This window comes from Bos indicus x Bos taurus, chromosome 1, assembly GCF_003369695.1.
Source record: "Bos indicus x Bos taurus breed Angus x Brahman F1 hybrid chromosome 1, Bos_hybrid_MaternalHap_v2.0, whole genome shotgun sequence".
Classification (NCBI taxonomy): domain Eukaryota; kingdom Metazoa; phylum Chordata; class Mammalia; order Artiodactyla; family Bovidae; genus Bos; species Bos indicus x Bos taurus.
In genome coordinates, this window is record NC_040076.1 from 109,716,349 (window position 1) to 109,741,219 (window position 24,871).

Here is a 24,871-nt window from a genome sequence, read left to right on the forward strand (position 1 = left end):
TGGATTTCCTTCATTCATTTGCTTATACTTCCCAGGTTATCATTTCAAAGTGCCCACTTAGATGGAAATGACACCTGTCTCCCTTTTCATTGGTAAGAGTTTTTTTTTTCCTCCATTGTGACTTGCTTTGAGACTTTTCATGCATTGTTAATAAAAGAGAAAGAGGGATTGAATACACTTGCTTGAAGCAACTTCATATTAATCTACATTCCATAAGATGGATCTACTCCCAAATCAACAGTTGTTGAAACTATTAACTCACAGACTGAAAACTAAAGAATGCATTTCTAAAGGTGTTTGTATGTTGCAGTATGAGGTGTAACTCTGGGAAGAATCTAATGTTTAATGCTATGTTTATTTGTTTCCAGATTCTGTTAGAAGTTGTGTAGCAAAGCTGTTCTTCACTTGTTCCCTGAAGGGTCATTACTGCCTCTACAGTAAATCCAGTTTTATTCTCATCAGTCAAGAACCTCAGCCATGGATCCAAATCATGTTCCTGTTTCAGCAGGTATGTATAATTCAAGTTCAACATGGCTCCTTAATGAGCCAGGTATGAGTTTATAATCATTTTTACTGAATTACTCTTTGACCAGAGTAATATGCAAATAATAACAATGCATACACATTTAATTAGTAATTTTTAACATGGATTTTTTTCTATATTTTAGGATAGTTTCCTTATAAAAGGCCCTAGATTAGTAATCAGGAAGACAAGCCTATTATTATCTTGAATATCTTTTCACTCTAAAATAAAAATATTTTTTGTTCAATGATAACAACAAAAAATCACTTACTGGGGGTGGACAGCTTTCCTTATGGAGAGCTAGCCATTATTTCCCAATCTCCAAATAACTTTGGAGTCAGCATATCTTTTTTGACATTGTTAAAACACTGGAATGCCACTTTTCTATATAGAATTTACATATAGAGGTAAAGTTACATAAAGAGGAGTTTAAACAACAAAGAATTTGATGCAAAGATTTTTATCACCAAAAAAAAGATTCTTGTTTGGAAATGCTTATCTTGAATGCATTAAACTTTCAATAAAATTTGAATATAGATTACAAAATGTTAGTAATAGGAGGAATCTTAGACATCATTTTTCCAAATAAGCAAATTGAAGGACAGAACTCAGACTGCCTGACTCCTGACCCAGTGGTCTTCACTTGTGTTTAAAACGAAATGGGGATTGCTGGCAGGAACAGAGAGGGTAGAGGCAGAAAAAGGAGAATGCAAATGTTACAAAATGGTTAAAAATTAGGCCAGGTAATAATAAGTTTCTTTACTTCTATTAATAAAATATTTCTGTAATAGTCTCAGTGAAAGTCACTAATCAGATAGTCATATTTCTTTATAAAATGGGGCAGGTTTATTAAGAAAAAAATGAATTTTAATGCTGAATGTATCATAGTTGTAAAGTGGAACTATAACAATTAAGAAAGAAAAGAGACAATTTAGACATGGCTCAGGGATACCATCTTTTTCTATATGAAGTCTCAAGAACACGTAATCATATCTTGTAGAGAACAACTCATATTTTGACGTGAATCAAATTGTATATGAATATAGGGACTTCCCTGGTGGTACAATGGATAAGAATCCACCTGCCAATGCAGGGGACACAGGTTTGACCCCTGGTCTGACAAGATTCCACATGCCTCAGAGCAACTAAGCCCGTGGCCACAACTACTGAGCCCACCTGCAGCAACTACGAAAGCCCACACACCCTAGAGCCTGTGCTGCGCACCGAGAGATGAGAAACCGCAGGACAAGAAGCCCGTGCGCTGCGGCAAAGGCAGCCCCAGCTCCCGCAACTAGAGAAAGCCTGAGCGCCGCAACCAAGACCCAGCACAAGAGAAAGTGTACATGAATATAAAAAACAGCATTGATTTTCTTCCTTTTCTTGAAATAAAAACCTTCTTCTCCTACTCTACTAATGTTTTTCAAGTAGTTTTCATCAGTGATTTTGTACTTGGTTTCATCTTTGGCTTTATTCTTCACAGTTGTCAGTTTTCTGAAAACAGACCAAGAAAGCTTGATTTTATCTTTGCCCTTTCTGTCTTATTTTATTGACTCAGTCTGATTCTTTGTTTTTTCTCTTTGAGCAAAATCACCAAAAAACATCTAGTTTTTTTTTTTTCTTTGTTCTTTTTACCATAATGTTTCCTTTCTTTTTCTACACCTTTGATACTGTGTGATCTGGATGAAACCTGACTTTGGGATAACTAAAAAAATCATATCTTTGACTTGATAGTTACAAACCCATATGAGCCTAGTATGCTGGGCTAGACTCTTTCCTTTCTCTGTCAATTTACAGACTCATGATGGAGTTCTCAAATTAAGAGATTCCAGTCTAAATGGACCTCTTTGGAATGATGATTAATTAAATCAGGTCCTGCTCTTTTTAAGTGAATGGTCATATGCTGTATACATTTCTGATAATAATCAAGAAATTCCCAGATGTATATACATTTTGGGTTTCACATTAATCTGTTACTGGCTGTTAACCTTTTTAAACCTGTCAGCAACTTACTCAGAGTATGAGATCCTCCACCTTTTCCCACTAAGTACCAAAAATAGTTCATGTTGAGGAGGATAATAATGAAATTTTTCTGGAAAAGAATTGTTATTCACTTACTAAATAGAAACCATGTACACAGAGACTATTTAGAGAGTCTCGTAAGTCAATATTTGGACACTCATTGACATTGAAAATGGGATTTTATAAGCCAATATCATTATTATTACACCTCCCACATGAAGGATAATATATATTATATATATTATATTTTGTGTGTGTATGTGCGCGTGTGTGTGTAATTGTGTGCCTTTATGTTGTGTATGTTTTTATAAAATTATTTCCTTGAATTGAGACGCCTCTCACATTCTTAGGTATAACATCACATGTAAATGACTGTTAAACACGTAATTGATTAAACATACAATCTAAATTTTCCTTTGAAATTTTTATTTTCATTGACTTGAATGAAATATATGTAAATGTAATTTTTTCTTATGTTAACAATCTTATTGTCCAAAACTTAAAATATCTTAAAGCTCTAAGAATATTCAGCCATTATATACTTTAGGACTGAAAATGTTGTTATTTTCCCAACCCTCCTTTACACTGTTCATATCTGAGGAATTGAATAATGGACTGTTGGTTATTTAATGTCTATTATTCATTATTTACCCTGTATAAATAAACTTGATGTATGCATGCTGCATGCTAAGTTGTGTCCAACTCTGCGACTCTGTGGACTGTAGCCCCCAGGCTTCTCTGTCCATGGGGATTCTCCAGGCAAGAATACTGGAGTGGGTTGCCATGCCCTCCTCCAAGGGATCTTCCTGACCCAGGGATCAAACCCATGTCTCTTACGTCTCCTGCATTGGCTAGTGAGTTCTTTACCACTAGCACCACCTGAGAAGCCCTAGAAAAACTTGATATTTGTACTCTAATTTTATACCTTAATTCTCAGATCTTTGAAAAATAAATATGAATATTTATATTAGCCATTTTCCAATTAAGTAACATGCTTGAGAAGTGATTGATATAAACACTACTTTACAAAGGTTGCTGCTGCTGCTAAGTCACTTCAGTCATGTCCAACTCTGTGCGACCCCATAGACAGCAGCCCACCAGGCTCCCCCGTCCCTGGGATTCTCCAGGCAAGAACACTGGAGTGGGTTGCCATTTCCTTCTCCAATGCATGAAAGTGAAAAGTGAAAGTGAAGTTGCTCAGTCATGTCCGACTCTTAGCAACCCCATGGACTGCAGCCTACCAGGCTCCTCCATCCATGGGATTTTCCAGGCAAGAGTACTGGAGTGGGGTGCCATTGCCTTCTCCTTACAAAGGTTAGGCATATTTATAGAAATCAATATCAACTGTCTTGAAAATGCTATTTAATAAGTTAAATTTTCTATTAAAAAAAATAGAAAGCATGAAATGTACTGTACATTTGATCTTCAAAATAGATTTCTCTGTAGCTTTATTTAAACCATTTTTAAGTTCAGACCAAGACTAAAATAGTGCTTTGCAGCCATCACACAATATTGTTGGGACAAGAGATAACATGTCATGTTTCTCTCATGAATGCCCTTTCAGAGCCTGTTTCCTGAGCCGCTGTCCATTCAGAGTCATTCTGTACAATTCCTCAGAGCTCTATGGGAGAAGACCCAGGAAGGGGGTGCTCACAGCTTTGAAACAGCCATGATAGAGTCCACATTCCCACAGCAGAAGGTAAATGCTTCTTTCTTTGCACATGTTATTTTTAGCCAAGATTCAAGATGAAAGAGTTTGCTTTTTCTTAATGGTTCAATTTTTCCTCTTCTTTCCTTTCCTTTCTTTTATTATTATCAGAAGACACTAAGTAATGATTTACATGTCATGCTATAGTGGATTCAGGACCTAGTGATATCAGTAGACAGAGTCACTGCCTTTTGAGGCTCCCAGACTGACATAATGCAGACCACTGAGAACCACACAGAAACGGAAAACATTTTACAGATAGACAACTCTAGGATTGAAGAGGAAAGAGCAATTGGACTTTAGGTTCTTTGGGGCTTTTCATTTCTTCCCTGCATACTTCCTCTCATCACCTGACCCTTTGCTGTCACCACAAAGTTAGAAAAGGAAGACAAGATGAACAGGAAGGAATAGAGCATGGTCAGGGTGAGAAAGAGCTCTGTTGGGACAGGCATGGATGATGTGAGTTAGAGCCTTTTAGGAGTGTGGAATAGGGACATCTCTCTCAGGAAACAGTTGACCGAGACCTCCTGAACAGGCCATCAAACTGGGAAAGACCAGAGAGTGGAACCATGCCCACCCAGTCAATAGAGTGATACTGGAAGTGGATGCTCACTGCTGTGATCACATTGAAAAGGGTCACAGGCCTGGGTATGGAGAATAATTGGAGGAAGCCTGACTGGAGACAGGAAGACTATGAAGGAAGTGATCACTGTAGTCAGGTAGGAAATGAAAGCCTGAACCGAAGTTGGAAGTTATAGGAAGAGGATGGATTCAAGAGGCAGTAAAGCAGCAGAATCAACAGGACTTGGTCCCTGATAAGGAAGATGGAAGAACCAAAAATGACTCCAGGTGTATCTATGGCCAATGGATAATGGCATCATCTTAAAAAAGTTGACCACAAAGGAAGCTGATGTGGAGGAAGAAGATAAATCATTCTGGTTTACACATTTTGAGTACGAGTTGTTTGTGTAGATAACCAGGTGGTGATGGTCTTTGAATTACCAGTGTGGAACTTAGGAAGAAAGCCAGAACTGGAGATATTGGACTCCGGTGTCAAAGATACCACTTGATGTCATGACAGTAAGTTGGATCACTCAGGGAGAACATGGCTAATGAGAATAGAAAATGGTTATTGATCTCTCCCTTCTCATATTCAGAGAACCTAATTATCCTTATTTTGCTTTCAAGAAAGCCCGGTAATAAGCACTGGATGCTTACTGATGAAACCAGAGATTCTAGGAGTGTATGCTCTTGGTCTTTGTCCTTGTTTTACTATTAATAAGGGGAGCAAACATACTAATATTAAATAAATTCAAAGTATAAACAACTAGCAAATTAATAAAAAACTGTTATATTGTGAAACAAACTCAATACCTCTTAAGTGCTAAAGGGTTGTGAAAAAATGAGAAATGGTAGTAATTCATTAAAAGCTTAGTTAGTATGATATGTAAGACACTGAAACTACATTCTATTATTGCATCACTGTTTTTGACTTTGGTTTAAGAATTAGATATGTAGTATGAAAAATAAAGGAAATCCCATAATTGCATCAATGCAAAGTAGAATGGAATTCTCTCCTTATTTCATGCAAATTTTAAACTATTGTATCATGTTTAAAGACAATGCCTCAAATTCTTAGCAATGTTTGTCTGTGAGCTGTATTTTAACTAGAGGGAACTAGTAAATTAAAACTTGGCAGGCAGCATCAAGTCCTAAGAGACTGGGGAAAAAAACTTGGCAAACAAGTTTTGTGCATGCTCACAAGTATCCTTATTCATATTTCTCCTAGTTCATACCAATAAATATTCCTCTAGGGAAAAATTAATTGTAGAACAAAATGTTTTAGAAATTTCAGAAGTTTTATAATTTGGTTTACTCATAAGTATTAGAAAAAGCTTTGATATCTGGAATGTAAATTATGTGGCAAGGTTATCAGCCCAGGTATTTCCCAATCAAATTGATTAGGAAATGGCTACCCACTCCAGTGTTCTTGCCTGGAGAATCCCAGGGACGGAGGAGCCTGGTGGGCTGCCGTCTATGGGGTCGCACAGAGTCGGACACGACTGAAGCGACTTAGCAGCAGTTATCTTTATTTTATGAAGTAGTCTTCTCATTAAATTCAAAACAGCTGTGAGAATGGTCCAACGTCTGCTTTCTTGGCACCACCTGTGCCAGTCTGTACTCATGCTAGTGATTTGAAAATTATGGGCAGGTGTGTATCTGTTGCTGTGATAGAATTACATTGCAGCTAACTAAATTCAGGTATACAAAGAAGGAAGAAACTTCTGAGAAAATACCTAAGTCTCTGGAATATAATTCTCTGGAGAGTTTGTTATTGAGAATTTTTAAAATAAAATCTTGGAATTTTAGAACTGAAAATCAGCAGTAAGATATCTATTAAACTGCAAACTTCTTGAAGGCAAGGATTGCACTGTTTTTACCATTATATTTCCAGAGTCACACAGTGCCTGACACAGGGTTGCTGCTGCAGCTGCTAAGTCAGGCTCCCAATGAATAATAAGGACCAATTGAATAAGGCTTCCCAGGTGGTGCTAGCAGTAAAGAACCCACGTGCCAAGGCAGGAGATGCAGGAGACTGGCGAGTTACAGTCAATAGGATCACAAAGAGCCAGACATGACTGAAGTGACTTAGCACACATGCGTGCACCAGTTGGATAAATAAATAAATCCTATCACTTTCCAGATGTTGCAATTGGAAGCATAGGGACTTGTTAGAGATCACACACCTCGTCAGTGGCAGAGCAGGAGCATGAGCGTACACCATGGTGGCATGAGGGCCAACACCAATACTCTGGGTTTTCTCTACTCTGTGCTTGTAAGATTACAATTCCCTGCCTCTTGCAATAAGCCTTGGACATGTGACTTGCTTCAGCAAATGATATATAAAAAGGGATATGTATCACTCCAGGCTCCTCCATCCATGGAATTTTCCAGGCAAGAGTACTGGAGTGGGTTGCCATTTCCTTCTCCAGGGAATCTTCCCAACCCAGGGATCGAACCCAGGTCCCCTGCATTGCAGGCAAACACTTTACCATCTGGGCCACCAGGGAAGCCCTGTATCATTCCAGTCAGAAGCTTTTAAGAACCACTTTGAAGAACCAGTGCTTCTCTCTTCATCTTGCCTCTCTTCCCCTACCATGGAGATTGCAGAAGCAAATGTTGATATTAACTGGTCAGAACGATGGCCACAGCCTGCAACTCCAAACTCCCACACAGAAGACGGCTTCTCTGGAGAGTTAACCAGACCCCGCCCCCCAACACACGCACGCACGCACACACACACACACACACACACACTTTACATGAGCAAGGAACAACCTTCTGTTCTGTTAAAAACTATAGATTTTGTGTTTGTTATGGGTGTATAACGTACCTATCTTTACTAGTTATCTTGATTTTAAATAGTAATAAAAACATTTTTTTTAAACCTGGATTAATGGAAAGATATGCTGTTCCCCTGGCTAGGAACACTGATTATGCAAATGGAAATTACTCTCAGATTATAAATATAATTTATTTCCAACCATAATAGCAACAGAATTTCTTCATGGACTTAGACAAACTGATACTAAATTTGAGAATAAACAAAACAGTTCTGAAAAAGAACAGAGAGGAGAAATTTTTTTCTACTAGGAAATGAAAACTTATTGTAAAAGCACAATAAGATGAGGGGATGATTATTGCTACAGGGATAAATTAATAGTAAGGAATATAGGGTCCAGAGCTAGTTCCAAGAATATATGCACACTTGATAGATGATAGAAGGGAGATTTCCAATCAGTGAGGAGAAAATAAAGTATTTAAAAAGCAGCATAGGGATATGTCGGAGAAGGCAATGGCACCCCACTCCAGTACTCTTGCCTGGAAAATCCCATGGATGGAGGAGCCTAGTAGGCTTCAGTCCATGGGGTCGCTAAGAGTTGGACACGACTAAGCGACTTCACTTTCACTTTTCACTTTCATGCATTGGAGAAGGAAATGGCAACCCACTCCAGTGTTCTTGCCTGGAGAATCCCAGGGACGGGGGAGCCTGATGGGCTGCCTTCTATGGGGTCGCACAGAGTCGGACACAATCAAAGTGACTTAGCAGCATAGGGATATGTGATTTTTCCAGATTGAAAAGATAAAATTCAATGCTGTCTCGACACTATCATGAATAAATTAACTCCAAATAAAGCTCTAAATGGAATCAGTGAAACTTTACAACAATTAGACAAAAATAACAATGGTTGTCTTTATGACCTCAGGATAAAAATTTAAGACCTAAGTAAACAGAGATCATAAAGGAAAAATGAATAGATTTGACTACATAAAAAGTTTAAATTTCTGTATGACGAATTATACCGTAACAAAGTTAAAAGGCAAGCATAACAGCATAACCTGGGTGGGAGGAGTTATTTAAAATATGTTTAACTGACACAAGCTCTTCTACACATCAACAAGGAAGAGACAACCAACCCAAGAGAAAACTGGGCAAGATACATGAACAGAAAATTCACTGAACAAAAACTCAAGTGGCCAAAACACCTAAGAAAAGATGTTTAGACTCACTAAAAGTCATTGAAATAATTGATTTAAAATATTAAAAATGAAGTACCATTTTACAATGATCAGACTATCAAGAATAAAAAATTGTGGCAATAAGGTTTTGGCAAAGATATAAAAAGATAAGAATGTTCATACATGACATATGAGATTATGTACTTAAGTAAATATCAGGTAGATCTACTTAAAAAAGAAAAAGTAATTAAAAATACATAGCAATAATTAGATTCATAAATGACAGCTAGCTAACAAGGGGGATGAGTAACAAGGGGCGGTGTACACTTTTCAGAAGTGTTCATTGCATTTATAACTTATCAGAAAAAATACTATAGGCATTTCCCACAAAGGATTCCCCTTATCTAGTTAATTGACAAATCTGTTTCCTCACATATTTTTATTTCTTCTTTCTTCCCTTCTTTCTTCTTCCTTCCCTCCCACCAGCCCTCCCTCCCTCTTTCTCTCTTTCTCCCTCTCCTTCCTTCCTTTCTCTCTTTTTTTTTCTTTCAGTGAGAGCATTTAAGTAAGAAATGCTCATTTCTTTCAACCAAACATGTAAAAATGTTATGTCCTAAGAGGGCCTAAGACAAATTTACATTTACGATGTTTTTTAAAGGACAATCTGGGAGTAGCTGGTTATATTTTAAATTCATGTACCCTATTATCTTGAAATTCCATTTCTAGGTGCAACTCACATATTTGCACCAAGAGAACATGTCAATTAACAGAAGTAAACTGAACATTGTATCAAAAAATCAGGAACAATGCAAATGTTATCATTAGAAAGATGGAGAAAAATGTCATAGTATAGTCATGCTATACAGGAAGTGAAAGTGAATTCGATAAACATGAGCAGTAAAATGGAATAAATATTAAAAACATAATATTGATGTTTAATAAACAAGTTGCAAAAGTATGACATGAATAGTATAATAGCTTGTGTAAATTTTTAAAACACATTAAGCAGTATTAGGCATTATTTATGGGTGCATATACTTGTGATAAAACTATTACAGCATATTTATAATCTCACAAAATTTGTGCTGGTGTTGCCTCTGGATAATGAGGAAGGGATGGGAAGGAGGGAAATGTTACTGGGAAGGAAATTAAGATCTCATGTAATTTTGTTTTTAAAAACTCAAAAGCAAAATATTAGCATTTGTTAAATTTGGCCTACAAGGTCATGGGTATTTGTTACATTATTCTTTGTACATGCCTTTCTTTCTTTCTTTCTTTCTTTCTTTCTTTCTCTCTTCCTTTGGATTAAACCTGTAAGTAATGTCTAACAGTAGAGGATTGACAGATTTGACTGTAAAAATATGAGGTTTGTTAAAAAAATCTGTCTATATAGTAACTTGAAAATATGTGTAATAAATATGAAAGACAAGTTTAATATCCTTAAGATGCTATGAATTCATGCAAATCAATAATCACTGAACCTAAGACATGAGCAAATAACTCAAAGGAGACTTTGAGTGCAGAAAAAGTATTCAGCCTCATTAGTAGTCAGGATTTAAAAATTGAAGTTAAGATAACAGTACTCTTTTTAATCCATTTTTTAAAAGACAGTAATCAGTGCTGGTTAGAGTTAAGGGAGTTTAGATACTTTCACACATTTCTAGTCAGTGTATAAATTATTTCAACATTTCTAAACAGGCAATTTAGCAATGCAGGTCAAGAGTCTTAAAAATATTCATATCCTTTAACACAGTGATTCTACTTCTAGGAATCTGTTCTAAAAAATAATCTGAAATGTGTACAGAACTTAAGATACGCACATCAAAAAAGTACTAGGGACTAATCTGTAGTAGCCTAAATGTCTACAAGTGTGCAAATGAAAGTGTTATATATGTATGCTATTAATATGTTTAATAGTACAATAAAGTATATTTTCTAATGTATAGCTTATATGATTAACATATAATTTACAATGTGTGATATAATAATATGTATGTCTAAATATGGGACAAAGTAACATATAGACATCAATCTATATGGAAGAATATTAAGAAACCATGAAAAATCATGTTTACAAGAAACATTTAATGACATGAAACAATACTTATGTCGGATACCACATTGCAGGGTATAAAACTGTTTATATGAAGAAGATTACTTGGAGATTTACCTGTTAAGACAGCCAAAAGAAAACACCAGGCTCCTCTGTCCATGGGATTTTCCAGGCAAAAGTACTGGAATGGGTTGGCATTTCCTTCTCCAAAAGAAAACATACCAAGATGTATTAGAAGTGGTTATCTCTGGTGAATAGAATTAGCTATCTTCTATATTTTCTCTAACTGTCTATTTCTTTTACCAGCAAGGAAAAAATATTATTACAGAAGTATCCCCTTTTACTTACATTGCTTTATGTAAGGAAATGTAAATGAACAGTTTATTTAAGAAATAAAGAAAATTCTATTTCACTAGGCAGGAACCAGCGATGCAGCATCATTGTATAGGCTGTGTCAAAGGTATTGGTCCTTAACTTTATAAGAAAGGAGGAAACGTTCATTTATGTTTTCAGTAAATAATTAGAGTGCTTACAATTGCCACGTAGACTTCTAGGTGCTGAAGAAAGAGCAATGAATTTAAAAATACATAATCAAAGACAAGAAAATTCCGTTTTAAGATAACCAACTCTCATTGTAAAATAAAGATTTTAGGGAAAGGGCAGAATTTATTTAAGAAATGAAGAGAATGGCCTCTGTGGAGGAACTAGAGATTCTATTAATAATTTCATTCCAGGGCACGTTTGCCTGGCTCTTCAGAGGGAGCGTTGCTCTGATTATCAGAGGGCCAGACAGTTGACAAAGCTGATGGGGGGATTGCTGAAGGGCTGGAGTGTGAGAGAGGGGTCACTTTTATTGACGCTCATGTTCGAGTTCCCAAAGTATGGAGAAACTCCATATGCCATAACAATGAGGTCTCAAAACTATGCCCATTAAGGAAACAAAATAAAAAAATAAATAAAAAATTAAATTCACTGCTGAAACAAAATGTGCCCCATGTGGCTAACATTTGGAGATGTGTTTTCAGTCCACATTGCCACAAACACACTTGACAGTTCCCAGGGTGTCAAAGTATAAAGAAAACCAAAGCTTCAATTCTGAGTGGCACAAAGAGAGACCTTCTGAAGCTCCCAAAAGCTTAGAGTTAGTGTTTTGAGTTACTGTGTTAACATAGTGCTTGAATAAATAAATACATAAGTAAGTAAATAAATAAGGAATGGACTTATTATATATAGACTGTAACTTCAAAATCTTACCAGAAATTCAAGTCTACATGGGTGTTATAAGTGACATGTTCTCAAAGGAGAACAGTGTGAACCCAGATGTCTGAGAGAGGTTAGCTGTGTTGAACCTCCCTTTGGGAGAAAGCTAGATAATAATAGGGTAGATGGGAATTAGGTTTGAGATTTCAGAAGTCCAGATGGGGTTGGGGCCTCTTGGGCTTTTAGGCTATGAGTTCAGAACCAGAAAAACTTAAGCAGTATCTAAGAAGCAAAGGAGCTTTATTTTGGAGGCGGGGGGGCGGGGGGGCGGGGGGCGCTCCAAAATCACTGCAGATGGTGATTGCAGCCATGAAATTAAAAGATGCTTACTCCTTGGAAGGAAAGTTATGACCAACCTAGATAGCATATTCAAAAGCAGAGACATTACTTTGCCAACAAAGGTTCGTCTAGTCAAGGCTATGGTTTTTCCAGTGGTCGTGTATGGATGTGAGAGTTGGACTGTGAAGAAGGCTGAGTGCCGAAGAATTGATGCTTTTGAACTGTGGTGTTGTAGAGGACTCTTGAGAGTCCCTTGGACTGCAAGGAGATCCAACCAGTCCATTCTAAAGGAGATCAGCCCTGGGATTTCTTTGGAAAGAATGATGCTAAAGCTGAAACTCCAGTACTTTGGCCACCTCATGCGAAGAGTTGACTCATTGGAAAAGACTCTGATGCTGGGAGGGATTGGGGGCAGGAGGAGAAGGGGACGACAGAGGATGAGATGGCTGGATGGCATCACTGACTCGATGGACATGAGTTTGAGTAAACTTCGGGAGTTGAGTAAACTTGGTGATGGACAGGGAGGCCTGGCGTGCTGCAATTCATGGGGTCGCAAAGAGTCAGACACGACTGAGTGACTGAACTGAAGAAGCAAAGGGGAGGTAAAAAGATATAAAGAAGGTATGAATAGGCATCTATACAAAGAAGCCAGTGCATGCTCAGTCACTCAGTCTTATCCAACTCTTTGTAACCCTGTGGACTGCAGCCCGCCAGGCTCCCCTGTCCATGGTATTCTCCAGGCAAGAACACTGGAGTGAGTTGCCATGCACTCCTCCAGGGGAACTTCCTGACCCAGGTATTGAACCAGTGTCTCCTGCCTTGGCAGGTGGGTTCTTTATCACTGTGCCGCCTGCGAAGCCAGAGCAAGTGGTAAATCCAGTGATTATCAAGTAAACTCCATGCAAATGCAAGTCCTGATAGGAAACCGCAGGCCAGGGGATCAGGAAGGCAGATTGAGGGTGGAATGTGGATGCAGATGCAAAGTTGGGGAGATGGTGGGCTTTAAAACACAAGGTCTGGGCTTTAAAAGAAAGGGGAAAGTGGTTCCATGTAGGAAATGACATTAGCAATAACATGGGAGAGACGAAAGATCACAGTCATATCATGGTAAATATGTCTCGGGTTCATCCATTCAGTTAAAAATATTTTTTTGCAAATGCCTATTCTATGCCAAGCACTGTACAGAGACTGAGCCTAAACAACCACGCACTGCCACGTGGAGACAGGCAAAGCACAAGTAAACAAACACACAATTTCCACACTGGTAGGTACTACACAAACATAAATGCCTGAAGGAAGACATGAAGGACAAGGGCATTGGATGGATGATCAGGGAAGTCTTCTCTGAGCTGGTGACAGAGATGTCCTTGTAAAGAGAGCCTATTTGCACAAAGACTTTAAGATTCAAAAAAGAAAAAAGAAAAAAATCACAAACCAACACACACAAAAAAGAGGAAGAATTTAAAAAGAAAGCCAAAACCTTGGCTTATTAGAGCATTCTCCTCCAAGTTTAAATCACATTCCATCAGAAAAATATATTTGAGAGACTTCCCTCGTGGTCCAGTGGTTAAGAATCTACCTTGCAATGTAGATGCAGGTTCAATCCCTCCCTGGTCAGGGAACTAAGATCCCACATGCCTTAGAGCGACTAAGCCCACTCACTGCAAACAAGAGAGTCTGTGCGACCACAACGAAAGACCCCACATAACATAATGAAGATCCCATATGCCACAACTGAGACCCGACACAGCTAAAGAAAGAAAGAAAAAATTTTTGAGCAAGCACCCTCCATGCTTATTTTATTTACTTATAAATTATTCATTGGGCTTCCCAGGTGGCTCAGTGGTAAAGAATTGGCCTGCCAAGGGGAGATGGGTGTCATCCCTGGGTCAGAAAGATCCCCTGGAGAGAAGGAAATGGCAACCCACCCCTGTATTCTTGCCTGGGAAATCCCATGGACAGAGGAGCCTGGTGGGCTACAGCTCATGGGGTCACAAAAGAGGCACGACTTAGCAACTAAACAACAACAACAACAAATTACACTCATTACTTCCATTAGAAAGTATACTCAAAAGTAGAAATTGTAAAGGAAGAAATGAAAAAGAAAATGGAAATTCTGTTTTCTCCTTCCTATATAACAGGAAAGGTCGTGCACGTGTGGGAGTCAATTTCCTCCCATTCCACAGCCTTGGAAGAAGTGTAAGGGTTGGGGGGAGCTGAGTAAATAAAAAGAGAGTGAAGATTAATGGGTTGAGAGTTCGTCTGGGGGCTTTACCACTGGCCTTCTAAGCTATGGCAAGGAGTTTAGATTTTATTGCAGTCTGTGGGAAGTCACCCAAGAACTTTGAGCAGCAGATATTACCCAGCTTTTCTTCGAAAGATCACTCAGTGTGCTGTGTGGAGACTAGATCAGATCAGAAAAGGGCAAAAGTAAAATCATGGCGATGACGAGGGAAACTATTGCTAATCCAGATGAGAGAAAAAGAGTAGTTAAAACTGAGATGATCTTGGGAGGGATAGAAATAAATGACACATTTAATATAAATTTTGAAGGTAAATGAGTCAGGTGTAAAGAGGTTGGGGAGACTTTCGAACACCTTACATTTAAAATGCCTGTGAGATGTTCCAGTGGAATTGTTTAGTGGGCAAATGGGGAAGTGGTTTAGGCCAGAAATATAAATGAAGGCATCGTTGGCACAGAGATGATGAAAGCCATGGGAAGAGTAAAACCATCTGGAATGAGAACACGGAGAGGAAAAGGATCCTATTCAGGACGAAGTCCAGAGAACAGCCAAGAAACAAAAGAAACACAGAAAACTTAGAGGTCACTGATCTCAAGAGAGAGTCCAAGAAAGAGAGAAAAGGGAATTGGGTGGAATTTGGCAACCGGATCAAGGAAGGTAAGTACAGATAAGCATCCATCCAAATTGGCAACTTAGTGCAGTTTTAATGGAGTTTTAAGAACAGGGTTCAAACAGGAGTCGGTTGAAAATTGAGAAGTGAAGAATGAGGAAGGGGGCATATTAATAGAACATGTAGGGAGCTGTTTTAAAAGTAAGGTGCTGCATGAGTTGGTGATGGAGCAAGTCTGGAAATGGAATGGAAGATTCAAATGGAAACTTCCAGAGCACACTTGTAAGTTGTTGGGATGAAGCAACAGAGAGGGTGAGAAAGATGAGTAGGACAGAGAACGGAGCTGCACACAGACCCAGGCCCGTCAGTGGATTTGGTGCCAGGATGATGAGTGAGTTCTTTCTTATGGCCTTTCATCTTTTTCAAGGAAATAAGAGGTGAGGCTATCAACTGAGAGTGGAGTTGGGGAAGAAGGAATGGAATGTAGGAGATGTGGGGAAAGAGAAAATCTCAAATGATATTCTCACAGAAACGAGCCATGATCTTAACTAGAAAAAATGGCAGGACCTTCTGGCAACAAAGAAAATCCATTTGGATTCAGAGATGATAGATTCAAGTTAAAACGGACAGATGATTTCCCCAGCAGTGATCAGCTGTTCAGGGGCTAAATTCATCCACCCTTGGACGTTTGTCTTTTGGTTGAGTGTTAATGAGATGGTGAAAAGTTTCAAGGTAGGGTGGATCTGTATTTGAAAAGACAGAGGGTAAACATGCAGACCCAAAGAAAAGATTTAAAATGCTAAGAGGAAGAGTCTACACCTAGGAGACTCCATTTGAGAGATAGAAAGATTGTCTTTTAGAGCCCAGAAAAAAGCAGTTCTTTTTTTCATGCATGCATGCTTGCTAAGTCACTTGAGTTGTGTCTCTCTGCAACTCTTGGACTGCAGCCCGCCAGGCTCCTCTGTCCATGGGATTTTCCATGCAAGAATACTGGAGTGGGTTGCCATACCCTCCTCCAGGGGATCTTCCTGACCCAGGGATCAAACGCCTATCTCTTATGTCTTCTGCCTTGTCAGGTGTGTTCTTTACTGCTGGCACCACCTGGGAAGCCCAGTGTTCTGTTCTTCCCCTTGGAAACAAGGGCATAAGTTCATCCATGAGCTCCTTGCCAAGGTGAAGGCCGGCAAACAGTGGCTGAGAGGCCAGATGAGAACGATTGTGACCCTGTCCGTGTTTACACCATGCTCTGTGCATAAGGCTTGTGACACTAGGAAGCACTGGGAGAGTATTAGCTTAAACATGAGATAAATTTTTATTGCAGTTTATCTAGTATCAGTGGACTCACATTCTTCCACTATAGCCACGTAATAGTTCACGTGGGACTAACGCGATGAATTATAAGAGGAGAGGCTTGAAGGCAAACAGACTCCTTAAGCACTGACACGTCCTCTCGAACTTTTACAAGTAGGACTTTTATTGATGCCTTAGGACCACTGAGTTTGGAAATCCAGCCAAATTCTAAACTTTGCCCCCTTAAATACTGTCTCTACCTTCATTTGGATTCATTTTTTCCCCTTAACAGCTGTACGTTGTAACAGTCCAGTTGAGCCCCTTATATAAACAATTCCATACATACCAACTCATTATATTAAGCACTTGTACCATTTTGCAAACACATTAAACCTAAGTGACAGTTCCATTCACTATTTAAAAACTAGAAAATCATGACCCATACACTTGGCTAATTAATACACACTATCACTATCTCCCTAACCACCATCCACATAAACTGTGCTTATGTCGTACATAAGCTTTTTTAAAGAAACTAAAATCAGCCTAAATATTTCCTGGGTTTAGTTTGAATCATGGCTGATCACATGTATTGTGTTTCCTTCGTGTTTCACAAGCCAGACTATCCTGTAATGAAGCATGTCAACTTTACTACTGTAGTGAGCATTCCTTCACAGCCAGCCAGATGTTCTGCATCAGTCAAGGAAATTAAAAAAATAAAAGAAACCTTCAGAAAATAGTTAACGAAATAACTCTATTCCTAGGGGGACAGAGGTATGCAGTCCCTCCAAAGTGTCTGTTCTAATGCAATAGTGGTTTAGGTTCTTTTCTTAAATAATCAGTTCACGTGTACAGTCTTTGTCTTTTCTGCTTGTTGCTGTCATGGATATTGTGCCTACAGACACTGGGTGCTGAGCTAGCAGGAAAAACAGCACCAAGCAAAGTGGAAGTATGGTCATTTGAAGCTCAGGATCTGGGTTTGAATCCTGGCTCCAGCACTTGCCAGTTATTTTATCTAAGTCCTCTCTGCCTTATCTTCTTTACCTGCAAAGTGCAGGAAACACCAGTACTCAGTTCACTGGGGTTTTGTAAGTTTTGGGAGACATAATACATGTAAAATCCTTGAACAGTGATTGAGACATAGTGAGAGGTCAATAAACGGAAACTAGTATTATCTTACTGTACTTCCTCTGCAAGACCTCTCTCAGCAAAATGAATAACAAAGCTTTCATCTTTTGAAAATGAGCTTTATTTTTGCAAAAGTCAAAAATGTATACAGGCCTCAGTCTGTTAAAAAAGGAGACTTGTTTTTGTTCAGTCACTAAGTCGTGTCTGATGACACCGTGGACTGCAGCACGCTAGGCTTCTCTGTCTTTCACTATCTCCTGGAGTCAAATTTATATCCATTGAGTTGGTGATGCCATCCAACCATCTCCTCCTGTATCGCCCTCTCCTCCTGGCCTCAATCTTTCCCAGCATCAGGGTCTTTTCCAATGAGTCAGCTCTTTGCATCAGGTGGCCAAAGTATTGGAGCTTCAGCTTCATCAGTCCTTCCAATGAATATTCAGGGTTGATTTCCTTTAAGATTGACTGGTTTCATCTCCTTGAAGTCTGAGGGACTTTCAAGAGTCTTCTGTAGCATCACAGTTCGAAAGCATCAGTTGTTTGGCCCTCCGCCTTTTTTATAGTCCAGCTCTCACATCCATAGATTTGGGGCTTCTCCAGTGGCTCAGTGGTAAAGAATCTGCCTACAATGCAGGAGTCGCAGGAGATGCAAGCGGACCAGCTTTCTTTATGGTCTAGCTCTCATATCCGTACATGACTACTGGAAAAACCATGGCTTTCACTATACGAAACTTTGTCAGCAAAGTGATGTCTCTGCTTTATAATATGCTGTCTAGGTTGGTCATAGCTTTTCTTCCAAGGAGCAAGTGTTTTTTAATTTCATGGCTACAGGCACCATCTGCAGTGATTTTGGAGCCCCAAAAAATAAAATCTGCCATTTTTTCCACTCTTTCCCCATCTATTTGCCATGAAGTGATGGGACCAGATGCCATGATCTTAGTTTTTCAAATGTTGAGTTTTTAGCCAATTTAAAAAGGAGACTACTCAAACTTAATAATAGTTTCCAGGTTAAAAGCTGGGAAACTACTAAAGTAATGAAACTTTTTCTTGTGCAGTTCATGAATACACTCTAAAAACAGTTCCAAAACATACTTCTAAAAATGTTTAGAGCAGTGGCTGTGTCACTAAGATGTGAGTTGTCATCCAAGTTTGAGATTCATTTCTAGATTAAATTCTGGGACTTTTTAATGTAAAAAAAATCATAGCAATTTAGACACCTTAACACTAGATACATCAAGAAAGAAGAATCAGTGGCCCTATTGGCTTTGTTTTTTAAGTAAAGTTGCATGCAGATTGGCAAACTTTTAAGTTTAACACATTACTCTCTTCTCCTTAGAGATCACAGACTGGAGTAATCTTCATATTTATGATTTCAGTAAACAAATATTTCCTAGCATCTAATTATTTTCAGTACATCTTTGCATTTTTATACTATTTTCAATATAATTTTGTGTTCTTAATGGATACCAGTCTGAGGGAAAGGAGCCTTTTTTTAAGTCCTCTGCTAAATACAGTCCAAAGTATCATTTGATGCTTCATTCCAGGATCTGGTAAAAATCCTTGCACAAGATAAATCCTTGGTAAATACCCCTTGTAGCCAACTCAGCTGCTCACACTTCCCATGAGCCCCTTTCTTCGTGGTTTTTCCCCAGAGCTAAACACCCTGATTCCAAGGCTGGTTTCACTAATTCTCAGACCTCAGTGCCTCAGACTTGGGAGCTTGGGAGCTTGCAGGTTCCTGGGACCTCCACAGGTCTTGCAAGGGGTACTTGCTGGGTGGGCCTGGGACTCTGCATTTTAAACACATGATCCAGGAGATTCGGAGGCAGGACGCCCCACCATGTACTCTTACAGCAACACCAGAAAAGAGGCAAAGGCAACTGGAATCCAGTTGCCTTGGCTTGAATCACATCTCTACCACCAACATGCTCTGGGAATCTGTGCAAATTGGTTAACCGCCCTAAAATTCACTCGCCTCATAGGATAGCTGCTGCTGCTGCTGCTGCTAAGTCGCTTCAGTCGTGTCTGACTCTGTGCAACCCATAGACAGCAGCTAGGAAGGGAAAATGAGATGATGCGTTTAGTTAGTTAAGCACCCAGCAGAGCAGTGGCACAAAGTGCTCCATAAACAGCGCCTATGAAACCATGACTTCATTCACTTCCAGACGGTGGTTAAATCACCTGTTTAGTTTTCTCTTTTTGGATTTGTAACAGTTTAGATATATTTATGGCTCCGCTTTACATTTTTTCCATTTTCACCCCTTTCATAAGAACTGAGTGCTACGGTCTGTGTCTGAGCAGGGCTCGGATACCTCATTATAAACCTGTGTGTGTGTCTAATTACTCCCTAAATGGGCACACCTCACTGCACCCTTTAATCTCAGCGTCTCATTAGAGTGCTCCATTTGCCATCTTGTTATTTTGAATCTCTTCACCCAAGTCCTTTTTTTTTGTTTCTGTTTCTCCTTTCAGTCCTCACGTCTTCTTACACCCATTTCTTTATTCATAGTATTAAATCCTTCCTTTTATGCTTGTCATTATTACCTCCTTTCTGCACAGCTCATTACATCCCTCCATCTGTGAACCTCATTATGCCATTTCATTTTTATCTCATTACTCCCTCATCATGCACATACTATTAGTTCCTCCATTCATGCATGGCACTGCATTCTTTCTCTCTGCTTCTTATCACAACCTGCCCTTTCTACCCTCCCCCATTTAATGCTTCCATTTATAAATCACATTACATCCCCCCAAATGCCTTTATCTTTACACCCAATCATTTATGCATCTCATTACACTACTGCCCAGGCACATTTCTATGTGCATTTCTATTTGTACATCTCATTATGGCTCCATCAGACACGCACATGTCATTACCTGCCTCCCCTTTCAGATGTTCACATTGCATTGCATCTTTTTATGTTTGCATCTCATTACACCCTATACTCCTAGGTTTGACAACAAGCTAACAAAAACAGACAGATAAATATGTTACTTGCTTTTAGAAAATGAAATATGTTTTTCAGGCACCTAACATCAACGTTTCTTTTAAAAGCCATTCATTTCAAAAAGATTTACATATATTTATCTAGCTAAGAGGCAAAAAACACTGTTTTATATGCATAAAAAGGAGCTTATCTTACTTTGTTCATATCATCATCATTATCACTACTTTGTATTATTTCTCTACAGTTTACAAAGTAGCGGAATTACCCTGAATTGATTTGTGGCAACAGCTCGCTGAAGGAAGCAGCTTAAGGATCACAGTCATTGTACAGACTGAGAAGTACATTGAAAGAGCCTAGAAATTAAGATATTTCCCAAGAATTGCCAGTGAATGACAGTAGTAGGGCTCAAACTCAGATCTTCTGGCTCCAAAACCTGCATTCTTTATACCATCCCACTGTCCAGAAAAGAAACCTTATTTCTAAGTTTCACTTCTGTCATTTAAGCCATTCAGTGATTTAGATTGGTTTGTTCTCTAAAACAAAAGAGTAGAACCTGTTTCAAGCACTTTGCATTTCGTGTCTTTGTCTCTGAGTTTGAAGAGCTAGATTAAAAGAAGCTTTCATGTGGAGCCCCCCCAACAAGAATGGATGCAAAAAATCAGGAGAAATAGATGGTCCTTTAACAACCTTCACCACCAAGGCCAGCCTCACACATGCTAGATGCGGAGATCCCTCTATGAGGAATTTGAGGGGTACCAAGGAATCTCCCCAACACATGCAGAACCTTTCTTCCTCACAGATTCTAATCCCTGCCAGTCTCTTTGATTCACTGAACTGTGTTCTCTGCCTCACTTTTATTTTTTATTAAGTTATGAAATAACTGACATTCAGGGAAGCACAGAAAGATGATATCCATTCCTACCACAAGATAGAAGAGATGTTTGCATTTCCTTCCATATTTACTTCAAATATTTTCCTTTATGAAAAGGAAATACTGCAAATACTCTCCTGAGGTTGGTGCGTATTATTTCCATGGTGCCTCAGATGGTAAAGAAGACACCTGCAGTGCAGGAGACCAGGGTTCGATCCACGGGTTAGGAAGATCCTCTGGAGAAGGGAATGGAAATCCGCTCCAGTATTCTTGCCGGAAGAATCCCACGGACAGAGGAGCCTGGAGGGCTACAGTCCATAGAGTTGCAAAGAGTCGGACACGACTAAGCACATTGTTTTTAAATTTTACCATATGCATTTATCTTTTGCAATATGTTATTTATGTCTTGAAAATATATCTGTTCATACATGTAGATCTAGCTCATTCCTTTTAATATCTGTGGAATTTTTCATTGTGTAAAGAAATCAGAGTTTGCTTTATCCCTTTCTCTACTGAGGGATAATTCAACTGGGTAGTTCAACTTACCACGGCTGCCTTGATCTCTACTACTTCACCAGTGCTTAGCATTGTGCTGTATCTGTTGAAAGGCAAATGGAGACATCTAAAGTTTCCATATCAGGGGAAGCAATGCCTTCTCATTAAGTCCAGGATAGAGTCAGTTTTATCTCTTTCGTCACTGCTCCAAGTAGTAAAGTGAAAGTCACTCAATCGTGTCCGACTCTTTGCGACTCCATGGACTGTCCGTGGAATTCTCTAGGCCAGAATACTGGAGTGGGTAGCCTTTCCCTTCTCCAAGGGATCTTCCCAACCCAGGGATTGAACCCAGGTCTCTTGCATTGCAGGCAGATTCTTTACCAGCTGAGCCACAAGGGAAGCCCCCAAGTAGTAAACATGTCAACAAAATGACCATTCTTAAAGTAAAACTAGACCCTGGTCAAATGTCGATATGCATTGTTGTTGTTCCGTTGCTAAGTCGTGTCCGACTCTGCGACTCCCTGGACTACAGCACACCAGGCTTCCCTGTCCTTCACCATCTCCCAGAGCTTGGTCAGACTCATGTCCGCTGAGTCAGTGATGCCATCCAACCATCTCATTCTCTGATATGCATTTAGCCTATTAAAATAATTGTACCTAGAAAGAGTGATCTGATTCCCAGAAACTGGAATGCCTCCGATGACAGCAGCATGTAAAAATGGAGAAAAATACAGTGTTTTCTGCAGAAGTGTGGTTGATTTTCCCTACGGTTTAAGAAGCAGTGGTTTAAGAAGTTACTGGAGACTGTTGCCAGCCCCTTTTGCAATCAAACCATGATAATTGCGGTCACCACAAGCATGGGCTATTTCATGCATGAGAAAGACTGTTGGATGGTAATTCCTCGAAAAACTTCAGAGTGTAGAAAGACCTTCCATTGTGATGTGGAAAAGGAATTCTTCATACTGTGCTGGTGGGAATGTAAACTGGACAGCCAACCTGAAGAGCAGTTTATCAGAACCCAGTGAAATTAAAGATATGTATAACGTTAACTTTTTAATATCTCGTGAAAACAAGGTTTGTGGAACAGAGATTATTATTTATAGCAAATAACCTCATGGGTTCTCCTTTGCCTCAGTTTTTTACCCTCATGCAACATGATGAAAACCAAAAGTCATCCTACACATAGCAGGGTCTGCATTATAGGTAAAAGGAAAGGAAAATGTTAGTCGCTAAGTCATGTCCAACTCTTTGCAACTCCATGGACTGTAGCTCACAAGGCTCCTCTGTCCATGGGATTCTCCAGGCAAGAATACTGCAGTGGGTTGCCATTTCCTTCTCCAGGGGATCTTCCCAAACCAGGGATCAAACTCAGGCCTCCTGCATTGCAGGCAGATTCTTTACTGTCTGAGCCAGCAGGGTATTATAGGTAAGGAACCCTGAAAATATGAATCTGGATACTTATATAGAAGAGGAACAGCACCTCCACTCTTCTGAAAGAAAGAGAGAAAAATCTTTGCTCCTTGGAAAGGATTCTGGGTTCTTACTCTTACCTTTTGGGATGCAGATAAGTCGTTCCAGTGGAGAGTGAGACTTGTGTCTCCAGCTTGATAAACCGGGAATGTCTCCAAATCCTGGGTCTTATCCCCACCTTGAAATGTGAACATACACATACATCTGGGAAGATAAGTCTCTCTGGATAGTCTTTCATTTTCTGATTAGTTATGAATTAACTTCTGAAGCTTGTCCTTTTAGCCCAGGTCCTAAGTTTCAGTAAAAATTTTCTCAGAAAGCCCAAGCTGTGCAGAACCATAAAAACGTTTTCTTTGTATTCTTACATATGCCCTGTAATCCAGCAATTTCACTCCTAAATGATTATCTCATAAAAATTCTTGCTCATGTCCACAAGGAGACAGGTATGATGAGAATATTCATTACTGCATGGTCTGTCTAGGTGCAGAGGTAGAGGCTCCCTCGATGCCCATTCCTAGGAGAATGGTGAGATAAAATGTGGTGGATGGTGAAGAGGTACTAGGAAATCACACTGCAGCAGTAGAGGCAACAAACTAAATACACATACAAACCATGTAGAGATCTTGAGTGAAGCAAGTGAAAGATAGAATGTAGTCTACAGCATAATGTGTTTGTGAAAATGTCAAATACCTTAAACATTGCTACCTATTTTTCAGGAATACATATCTATTCAAAGACATATATCAAACTCCCAAGAGTGAGAACTTACATAAAGTGGAGGAGGGAGTAGCAGTCTAAGAATGAGAGAGTATCAGGGATAAAAGAGGACATTTTTTTCTAATGTATTTTTTTATTTGATTGCACTGGGTCTTAGCTGCGGCATGTGGAATCTAGTTTCCTGACCAGGGATCAAACTCAGGTCCCTTGCATTGGAAACACAGTCTTAGCCACTGGACCACCAAGGAAGTCCTTGAAGGAGGAAGATTAAGACAAGAGAAGGACCTCGTGCCCCAACAAAATAACATACAGAGCTGAGGAGTATGGTTATCTCACTGCTGCTGCTAAGTCACTTCAGTCGTGTCTGACTCTGTGCGACCCCACAGACAGCAGCCCACCAGGCTCCCCCATCCCTGGGATTCTCCAGGCAAGAACACTGAAGTGGGTTGCCATTTCCTTCTCCAATGCATGAAAGTGAAAAGTGAAAGTGAAGTCAGTTGTGTCCGACCCTTAGCAACCCCATGGACTGCAGCCTACCAGGCTCCTGCACCCATTTGATTTTCCAGGCAAGAGTACTGGAGTGGGTTGCCATTGCCTTCTCCGGTTATCTCACTAATGGATTCCAAATGAGGAAAAAGAAAGCCTGCCCAATGAGTTTTTCCACATCAGCACCCTCTGTGGTCTGGTACCACATAGTAATACATAATAGTCCTAGATGCTCAGTACATAGTTGTTA

General features: G+C 39.4%; 1 protein-coding gene across 4 annotated transcripts in view; it reads left to right on the forward strand.

Moving 5' to 3' along the window:
* The window catches only part of VEPH1 (ventricular zone expressed PH domain containing 1), a 277,465-nt gene that overhangs the window by 221,365 nt on the left and 31,229 nt on the right, over window positions 1-24,871 (forward strand). For all 4 annotated transcript variants that reach the window (XM_027542753.1, XM_027542745.1, XM_027542737.1 and 1 more), the window contains 2 exons: window positions 369-508; window positions 4,107-4,241. In XM_027542753.1, the coding sequence (XP_027398554.1) occupies window positions 369-508; window positions 4,107-4,241 (275 nt within the window). The remainder of the gene's footprint in view (window positions 1-368; window positions 509-4,106; window positions 4,242-24,871) is intronic.